Here is a 10113-nt window from a genome sequence, read left to right on the forward strand (position 1 = left end):
AGGGAATGTACAAGGACGGGAGGATAGTACAAACGCTAGAAAAAAAAAAGCTAGCTGGGGCTGGAAACGCATTTTTGGTTCTAGCAAGTACCAACGTTGGGGAAAAGCAACCAGTTTTGGGCGCCTTGTAAGAAGAAAGGAAGGTTCTGGGAAGCGGAGGCAGGGCTGCGTACGGCGCACGCGAGGTCGCGGGGTCACGGAGTCGCGCGAGATGTCTATCTTGCAGCAGCACATCGGGAAAAGGTTAAATTCTTCCACTCGCCACTCGCAGCGTACCGCAGAGCCGGCAGCCTTCTCTCTTGTCCGCCTACCCGGCAGGAGCTACTCTCTCCCGTTCCGGCCGGGGAGACGGACAATAGTCGCGGGCGAGAGCGAAGGGGGGGGGGGGGGGGGCACCACATGAATGGCATTAGAAGAATGTCACTGGCGCCTCCACTACGGCTCAGCTCGTACTATTCTGGCGCAGGCTTGGTTGCTGCGTTTCGCCGTAATCGCTTGTCAGCGAAGTGAACACAGCACCGTGCCTTCCCGTGAACAGTAGAAGCAGGGGCGTCGCGGCCACATCGGCATTCGCAGGATAGCGCCGCCCTGTCGCTTATTTGCTCGCTTATCCTCTGACAAGTCAAAAAGTCTTCCTGTCGTGGCACGCCATCCATGGCTTACGACACCACGTCTGTCATTCCCCTTCGTACTTCAAGCGTTTCTCTTCTTGCTATGAAAGTATTAGCCGTTGCGGCCACCAATTCAAGCAGCGAGAAAAAATTCAGCGCCGCAGGATTCGTAATGAAAGAGCGCCGCTCTTGTTTCGATCAAGCCATCATCAATGAACAACTTGCATATTTAGAGTGATAAATCTATACCTTTATGCGTTGTGTATAATCCCAAACTGTGATCTGGAATGCGAGGTCAAAATTGGAATGTCATTGAAATAAACTATTTTTTCTGAAATTCTCTTTTTGTGTCGTCGCCGCTTTGCAGGTCGGGCCGAGCACGAGCGTGCTCAGGGTCCTTCAGTGTCGGGCCGGTCTTCCTATCGGTAGGTTAGGTCCCGGGCCGGGCGCGGGTTCGAAATTGCGGCCCGTGCACAGCTCTATTCAGAAACCTAATCACATTTCCTTTTGTGAAAAAAAAAAAGCTATGTGCAGAGTTTAAATGGTGCAAGTATGAAGCTACAATGAAGTCAATTACAGACTTCTGTGCAACAGCTAGAGGAATTTCAAGAGCACGCTATACGTGATGCTAGTTGCCTCAGTCACAATTGATGCAGTCAAGTATTATTTCGTATATTTTTTTTTACCCAACAGACATGAAATGTCTGAAGATGAATATATACCAAACACATCGAAACATCAGTTGTGATGCCTGAAAAAAGTTGTACTGACATATAAATGCTCAAGTCTCGATAAGCAGAAATACTGAAGGGGAATAAAAACAGTTATCTTTTGTTCGGGCTCACGCACCTGCTACAAACATATTCTTTATACATAGCAATAAAACTTGAAATAACTGTTTAAGAAGCCTTTTGGTCAATAGTATAGCTAAGTATGATTGAAAGGAGTCCGCAAGAAATGCACAGAAGCAGGCATGCAGCATGACAGCGCAGCGCGACAGGTGCGCTTTTTAATCTCGCGCGCGCTCTGAAGAACATGGGTTTATGGTTTATTGGGGTTTTAACGTCGCAGAACGACTCAGGCTATGAGGGACGCCGTAGTGAAAGGGGTTCGGAAATTTCGACCACCTGGGGTTCTTTAACGTGCACTGACATCGCACAGTACACGGGCGTCTAGAATTTAGCCTCCATCGAAATTCGACCACCCCGACCGGGATCGAACCCGCGTCTTTCGGATCAGCGGCCGAGCGGCATAGCCACTGAGCCACCGCGGCGGGTCGAAGGACATAACGGGCACACGCCGAGGAGGCAACGCTGCAGTGCAGGCTGCCTCCTCGCCTCTCGGCTCCTCGCGAGCAGCCCCGTCCGCTGACGAGCGGTGTCGGGGAAAAATCTAGAGAAAACATGCCTGGCCCCAACCGGACATGACGTCACTACATATCACGTAACCTATGACGTCACATTTTTTTTCACCAATCAGCGTTTCCAGCCTACCTACCCGCAAACGCTTGTGTAAGCAGGCCCATGCAATTTCCTTTTCATCCTTCTGCCAGTCACAACAACTACATGTAATAAGGCACGGCCGTTCTTCACAACTTCGAGGAAGAGGTGGAGAATCTAGTCTTCGACTCTAATAAAGGTAAGAATGCACGCACGCAGTGATCAAAGCAATAAAGGGCCAAAGCGTGATGCAGTCGCGCGCTTAGATTACCGATTGAAAAGTTGCAGTTTCTTGACTTTTCGAGTGCGCGCATTTTAAGTTTGTAAACACAAAGGGCGTTTTTTTTTTTTATTTACGGGCTTACACTCACCTGGGGAAACTTGTACGTGGTTTTGTGCACAAAAACTAAACGATGACATGCACGTTTTTTAAAGGAATCATGAAGATTTTAATGGGCTTAGTCTAGTGCAACAGATCTGCAAAGGTAGCCTTTGCGGGCATTCGAGTGAAATGTGAAACGTAACGTACTATAACCTGTGAAAGCCATGACTTGTCATAGTCATTTTGCACTTATTTGTAATGTAAGGTGTATAGTTTGTACAAAGTTTAGGTAGTCATAGTTTTGACTCCTAATCATTCTGAAGTGTAGCATGACTCAGCACTTTACTAGTAACATAAGGCGTGCAGAGTTTGTACAAAGTTGCATAGTCATGCCTTGCACTCATGACTCGTCATTCTGCAACATAACATGACTGTGCACTGTAATGCTTTGGCATTCTCTCTGGTAAGCAGTCTTAAGTGTGTCTGCAGAATTTTTTTTTTTGGTGTCCTAGCTCCTCTATAAGCAAAGTGACAAGCAGTGCACTCTCTTTCATATTTAAAGTGGCCACTGCAGGAAAAAAACTGGTCCTTGCAGCAGACTCGCTGCTACAGGCCTTGCTTATGCTTTGTTGCAGGCACCTGCAATGTCTCGACAGGACACACAACATTGTCGCGGCATGCACTGGCTTAGCAGCGCTGAAGCCATGGCAATCACAACATGCAGAAGTGTGTAGGAAGAATGCCCAGCATTGTTCTGCCTTTAGAAGTCAACAGCGCTGACCTGAATTTGTGGTCAAAGGACAGGGCCATGTAAAAGGTTGCTGTGCAGGAATGAGTTTTTGCAGAGTGTAGTAAAATTGAAATACTTCCATGTAACACTCCGTGTAATAACTTAACCTGAACTTAATTTTCTCCAAAAATTGTTCCCCATGCGCTATAGCAGGAAAAAACAGTAAGCGAATGACTGATAAATTTCTAAACAATAAAAAAGCTGGGAAATGCAGTTCTGCACTGCAGGCAAAAGGCTAAAAATTTGAAGCTAAATCTGTGATTGTCATGCACACTTGGCAGAGGCAGAGCGCCAGTAGTAGTGCGAGAGTACTGCATATGTGCCCACTCCACAGCACATGCATTTTTCATTAGTGTATGTAAAAAGTACAAACTTTAATTTGGCCTTGTTTTTAAAAAAAATGAAAGTAGTGTGATACACAAAAAATTGACAGAGAAGTTTTGCCGAAATTTTATAAACGTGCAAAAGCAGAATTTCATGAACATTGCCTTGTCTTGTTACTTTACTGTTGGCTTTCTAAGGATGCCTTATGCCGTTATTCATGTGCTATCATTGTGTACACGTTTTTATCAAAATGGAGCCCACCTTTGTTCACGCCTCAATTTTTAAAAATTTCTCTTTAGTCATGAGTGGTCATGGACTTAACATCATATGTTGGCATCGTGTCATAACTATGTTGCAATGCTGCTGTGAGGCTGTGGTTGCTATGTCGCCGTTGCTATGCTCTTGGCACAAACCCACATACATTGCAGGATCTTGCTCGGGGTTTACCGTTCGGAATTGTGCTTCCACACTTATAATTAACTAATACTATGTGGAGTGCTTAGTTAAGTTTACAATCTTTCCGTTTCAGGATTTTGCGCCTGGAAAGACGGAGAAGAAAGCAAAACTTGCTGCCATTTTATAGCTTCAACAGGAAAAAAGGAATGTGCACCAAGGGTTTTTAAACGCTACCTGCACTGCCAACGTTCCGGCTCGTACGAAGAGCTTCCTATAGAACAGCGCCAAAGGCAGGAAAAGGGGCAAGGAAGCTGCAAAATCGGCAAACGCTGCTTTGCTACTCTAGAGGTCATGGAGAAAGAGGGCAAGGTATATGTAGTGTTTCAAAAGAAACACTACGGACTCTTCAATGAGGCCTGCCACCAAAGGCTGTCCCAGGATGATGCCAGAGTGCTTGCAGGTTAGCCACTCTTGTACAAAGCATTTGTGCATGCTGTGTTGACTGTACCGGAATGTGAAAACGTTTAGAAGCTACACTCCACCAACCTTTCATAAATGGGAGACGAAAGTGCAATAGAAATGTATTTTAGGGGGAAGATATTGCTCATTAACTCGAGTGATCATTTCAATGATTTTTATTCTTCTGCGATGCATCTATGGCACAAAAGAGGTGGGACAACACGAAAATGCCTATTGTAAAGTGGGAGAAGGCATGTCCCACAAAACGAGGGGGCGGAAGAAGTTATAGTAGGGCACAGCTTAAGAACCCAGCGGCCAATGCCCCTCAAAGGAAGCCTGCCATCCAATGGCGTGGACCGATTCTCATGATGTCATGGTTAATCCTAGGGGTAGCATTGCAGGAGGGTGGCAGATGAAAGGGGATTAGTTATGGCTTTAATTGGATTAACTGATGAAAATCAGCTGACACCATTGACTGGGGGGTCTTCTTTAAGGGCCATCTGCCACTTCGTTCTCAAGTTGTATCTGACTGTAGTGCAATTCACTTGAGCCTACTTGGTCGCATCGAAGGGTGAAAAACAATTGATCCACAGCACATTGCATGCACAGCACAGTCTGTACGAACTTCATGCCGTTTAGTTTAGAGATGCTTTGTGGAAGGGGACCAGTCTTTCGAACTGAACATAATTAGGAATGTCATCTAGCACTGAACTACTCCAATGTCTGTTCTTTTGTTTTTCTGCTGGTTTCATTGACTATCCTAGGTCTGTCGCTCAAACGGCTGACGTTGAACTTCATCCGTAAGAAGTCTGCTTGAGCTCCATGAAACGTGTCTTGAATGACTGACAGTTGCACTCGATGCTAGCCTCTTTTTTTGGCTGCCTGTCAAAAGCGTTTGTTGCTGATCAAAGCAACACCACCAGTCTAATGGTTGTATAAGGGCCATGTTTCTTCTCATAAGACAGATCGTCTGCAGTGAACTTTCATTAATTAGAATTATTTGGCTGTTTTGGCACTTCATCAGTAACGCTCGCAGGAACGGCTGTGGTTTGAGTGTTCAGCTACTAATCCGGAGTACCCGGGTTAGAACCCGGTTGCGGCAGCTGAGTTTCGATGGAGGCAAGAGGTGCCCACGTGCTGCGCAGTGTCAGTGCCCAAAGATCCCCAGGCGGTCGAAATTATTACGGAGCTCTCCACTACAGCACCTCTTTCTCTCTTGCTTCTTTCACTCCTTCTTTCCTTCATGGCATGGTTGAGGCAGTTACTGCACCATTTCCTTTCCTCAAAAACCACTAATATAAAACACAAGCCTGCACAAGAGTTGAAATCGCAAAAAAAAACGAACAAGCAGCATTTATATTTCAGTTTATGTATGACTAGCATGCCCTCAAATTGTCTCTGACTTAGCAGAAGTCATTCAGGTGTTGAAACTGAAACAGCATGAGAAAAATATTCACTTAGAAATTATTCACCTGGCGTAAGTGAATTCTACATTGTGACTCGTGCACACTATTGTCTTGTGCACAAGTCCAAAGAAACAAAGATCGCGTCCAAAAATTTGGTGTCTCTACTCCTTTAAAGGTTGCTGTCAGGCGAATCGGTGCATTTTTTGAATATGCAGAATGAAACGGGACAGGATACGAAGCACATGTCCTTATTCTTTTCTTGTCAACATTTTCAGTGCTGTTATATTCTGCATTTATAACACGGTGTATATAACTTCCCTGTTTTGCATTGCTGTATGCAAGTTTAAACACTCAAGCTCATAAAAATAAAGTCCATCTGGCTTTGAAACAACCATTTTGTCGTGTGCTTTGCAGTGCCACAAAAGTGAAATGAAAGTAAGATGAACTGTGTGTCACCTGTAAAAAGGAACAAAGTGGAAGACGAAGGAATCCGACCAGAAGTATTTGTCACTTTATTACACGGCTGTAGGCAGATGAACCAGAGATGTTAACAGTTTTTTTCTGTACAATTTTCAGGCCGGTTAGCAGAAGGAGTGCCAGCAAAAACCATTGTGCACAACATCCGAGCAGGTACAAGTGGATCAAGCCCACGGATAAAACTTGTGACCACTAAGGACCTCCGTAACATTGCAGATAAGTTTAGGATTGGCAAAACAGAGCAGAGAGATCCAGACGATTTTAAGAGTGTTGAATTATGGGTCGAAGAAATGAGGGCAGAAAATGAGTTGCCACTGTTGTATTACAGGAAGAAGGGTGGCCCCAACAGTCATGATGGTGACTTTGAGCTAGCATTAATGATGTTCCCACAATGAGAGCTCCTTTATGAATTGGGGGCAGCAAAACTGTGCATTGACTCCACCCATGGCACAAATAAGTACTAATTCCAACTGACAACCCTGCTCACAATTTCTCAAGATGCCTCTGGTATCCCGTGTGCCTACTTGATTTCAAAAAGGGTGAACAGGGGCACTGTGGTGAGGTTTTTCGAGGCCATCAAAGAAAAAACACAATACAGTGTCAGACATTTATGTCTGATGATGCCCCTGTTTATGGCAATGCATGGGAGCAGGTGATGGGTCCCTTGAGGAGTCGACTGCTTTGCAGCTGGCAGGTGCTACACAACTGGAGCACGCACCTGAATACAGTCACAAACAAGGACTGCAGGAGTACAACAAGGGACATGCGACACACTCTGATGAAGTGGACAGATGAGACTGAGTCTCAACAATTGCTCCCTGCACATCTTGGTATCCACTCTAAAGAGCGTCAGCTTAATTGCCTTTGGCTTCGTCAGAAATTTTGAGAAAACATACGCAAAGAGGGCATGTCAGTGGGCTTACTAGTACATTGGATTAACAACAAATAATCCCTTGGAGTCAATGCACAAGGCACTGAAGTACTCTCACTTTGGTGGCAAGGTAAATGGGTGATTGGATACGTTAATCAAAGTACTCTTCAATTTCACATCCGAAAAACTTAACAACAGGTGTCAAAGAAGGAGCAGACCACCGCAAATCTGCCCTATTTAGGAAGCATAAAGTGGGGATTGAGCTTTCTAAGTCCAGTACTGAGAGAGTGGGAGATAGCCAGTGGCATGTAAAGTCACAAAGTTTGGTGAACTTCAAGCACACAGTGGAAAGAACTAGCAAATCGTGCAGTGGCTGTGAGCTTCATTGTGAGCAGTGCGAGGCTTGCCACAACATGTACACAAGTACGTGTTGACCATGCAACGCATGTGCACGTGTGCAAGCACATGCATGCTGTTGCTATAATGGAGCTACACTCGTGCCAGATGCAGAGCAGCCAGAAAGTAGCATTTGACTGTGCTGGCGTTTGTAGGCCCTGCCAGCTGAAGATGGCAGATTTCAGGTGAGGGATTAGGATTATGTTACGAGCTAGTTGGTGGGCTATTCTGACAAAGTGCTTTAGCATAGCAAGCTCAAGACACAGCAGGGAAGAGGAGTGTCATTTGCTAATTTTCTTGAAGCCCACATGGTCATGAGAAAGGTGCGCCATCATATCCCATATCAAGCAGCCCCATTGAGGGTACACTACAGGCCTCTGGTATTTCTTGTCTAGTCATTCCTTTTTCCCGAAACTTTCCTCCTAGGAATGGAGAACTCATCCCGCCACGGCGCCTCAGTGGCTCTGGCGTTCTTAGACTGCTTACACGAAGGCTGTGGGTTTGATCCGGCCATGGCGGCCACATTTCAGTGGAGGCAAAATACAAAGATGGCCATGTGCTGTGCAAAGTCAGCGTGCATTAAGGGGCCCCAGGTGGTGTAAATTAATCCAGAGACCTCCATTATGGTGTCCCTCATAGCCCATGTGTCGCTCCCGAATGTTAAACCCGACAATTAAGAAATTGAGATATTTCAGGCCCCTCATTCCCTACTCAGAATCTGCTTGTGTAAGTACGCCCTCTCTGGCACTGCTCAACAGAGAACTTCCGACAATTGGCAAACATTTTTCATCTTTGGGAAATTAGTGCACTCATTTTCTTGTTCATACCTGCCTTGCATTCACTATAATTTTATTTCTTTGTCATCCCTGCTTGATTTCATTTTGTCTGCATGTGATGCACTCATAGAGGCATGCGCTCTTCAATAAAATTAGTATGAAGTGTCGCTCCATGCTGCATTCCTCTTTGTTGCGTCATGCTGTCACAGTGCACCGCCCTTTTAGGACATCTTGAGAAAAACAGCGCTTGCAGACAAAGGACCAGAACAAGGAGGACACAAAAAAAAAAACAGCGCAGTTGTGTGTCCTTCTCGTTTCCTTTGTCTGCAAGTGCTGTTTTTCTCAAGATGTACCCCAACCAACTCGCCCAGCAACACACCTTGCCTTTTAGGACAGTTGACAATATGTGGTTCTGCAGTTCTGCAATGCATATGAGAAAAAGTATTCTTGACAAAAGGCTAAGCTGTAGCTGTCATCTTGCACACTGAAAGCTGCCGCGCAAAACTACTACTCATCTTATTTTGCAAAGAGAATACTGCTGCAACAGAAAAACAGTATTACTCATTTTTCAGAACATTGCTGGTGCAATTTGTGACACGAACTTATATTGCCATGGTAGAAACAGCCGTGAATAGCCTTCCCTCACATGATAAAGAACTTCATAAATGAACTTGCTTGGCTCTTACACAGTGTCTCTCCACCAGCCTTCCAAGCAATGAGCCTTCTGTTGTGTGATGGGAACACTGTGCCAACTTTGTTGCCTAGAAATTCTAACATGCCCCTATTTGTCGAGAAGGCAGCTTAGATGAAACATATAGAGCCCAGTTAATGTCATTTCCTTTTACTCATTAATGAAAAATGCTTCAAAGCCCAACTGCAACGAAATTATAATTTGGCTAGAATGCCTGTTAATGTGCTGGGTGTGTCATAAAACTAATCGTAACAAAGTTTCATGCCTCTGAGAAAACTGACACTGTTGCTACAAGTGTTTAAAAAGATGTGTAGTAGACAACGTGGCATGTCCATATAGGCAGATACGGATACCTGAGTGCCATATGGCCTCATGTCTGGCCCATTGGGAATGAACAGATTAAGGACAGTGTAGAGTGAAAGGCTAGGGGCTAAAATATGGCTTGGCAGTCATGGGTATGGTGCTGTGGCAAAGTTGTTAGGAATTTGTTTCAATCCTGCAGATGCTGATTTCTGTTTCCATTCCAGGTTTTCGTACACCATATTTACTTAAATAATGGATGCATTTGCATAATAAATGCTTTCCCTACATCAATAATCAAAATCTGGGGAAAGTTCAACTGAGCACACCATGTTTTACACCATGTAATAAATGCACCAAACTTACCATTCTAATTTTTTCCCACAAGAAACTGCATCCATGATGCAAGTAACTGCGGTATTACAGGTTACAGAATGAAGCAATGTCAGCCGTATTATGTGGCCGCAAGACTGCCTGGCGCCATGTGAAGAGGAATGCTCCCAAGGCTCATCACATCACATTTACTCCAGTATCCAGATATGGCATCCGTTTCATCCTGCACATCACATTCACCTCGGGCTGGTGATAGCCTGCCAGCTAGATTAAGAATGTCGCAAATAAAATGTCTACCTAACTGAAAACTGCGGTTGTATATATCGGAGATTTTTATTGACTTGTGGCAGTCTACCTGGACAGGTTATGGTAATGCAAGGCAGCCCATTATGCACAGCATATGAGTGCATAGGCGCCACAACTTCACATCTTTTCTAAGGGTTCATGTTTTGCACTACTGGGTGTGACCCGACCGATCTTTCCACAATCCTCACGTAATTGATAATAAAGTGCTCCTAATCC

The 10113-nt window shown here is 44.9% G+C and overlaps 1 protein-coding gene across 2 annotated transcripts; it reads left to right on the plus strand.

Moving 5' to 3' along the window:
* Positions 1-2113: 2113 nt before the first annotated feature.
* LOC149349228 (uncharacterized) lies at positions 2114-8434 on the plus strand. Of its 2 annotated transcripts, none has more exons than XR_016289984.1 (3): positions 2114-2249; positions 4016-4342; positions 6162-6315. XR_016289984.1 is itself a non-coding variant. In XM_089578156.1 (3 exons), the coding sequence occupies exons 2-3, from the start codon at positions 4234-4236 to the stop codon at positions 6617-6619; spliced, it is 405 nt and encodes a 134-aa protein (XP_089434282.1). In that variant the 5' UTR covers positions 2114-2249; positions 4016-4233; the 3' UTR covers positions 6620-8434. The 2 variants fall into 2 exon arrangements, 1 of the variants encoding a protein (XP_089434282.1); XM_089578156.1 differs by lacking the exon at positions 6162-6315 and adding an exon at positions 6324-8434.
* The last annotated feature ends 1679 nt before the right edge of the window (positions 8435-10113 follow it).

The sequence above is a fragment of the Amblyomma mixtum genome, chromosome 3 (genome assembly GCF_055824585.1).
Source record: "Amblyomma mixtum isolate Tamu chromosome 3, ASM5582458v1, whole genome shotgun sequence".
In the NCBI taxonomy this organism is placed as follows: Eukaryota; Metazoa; Arthropoda; class Arachnida; order Ixodida; family Ixodidae; genus Amblyomma; species Amblyomma mixtum.

Excerpts from the sequence above, each read along its gene's own strand:
- LOC149349228 (XM_089578156.1), top strand. The coding sequence starts at position 4,234 with ATGGAGAAAGAGGGCAAGGTATATGTAGTGTTTCAAAAGAAACACTAC. Across the intron at positions 4,343-6,323 it reads TGATGCCAGAGTGCTTGCAG|GCCGGTTAGCAGAAGGAGTG; the intron begins GTTAGCCACTCT and ends TACAATTTTCAG.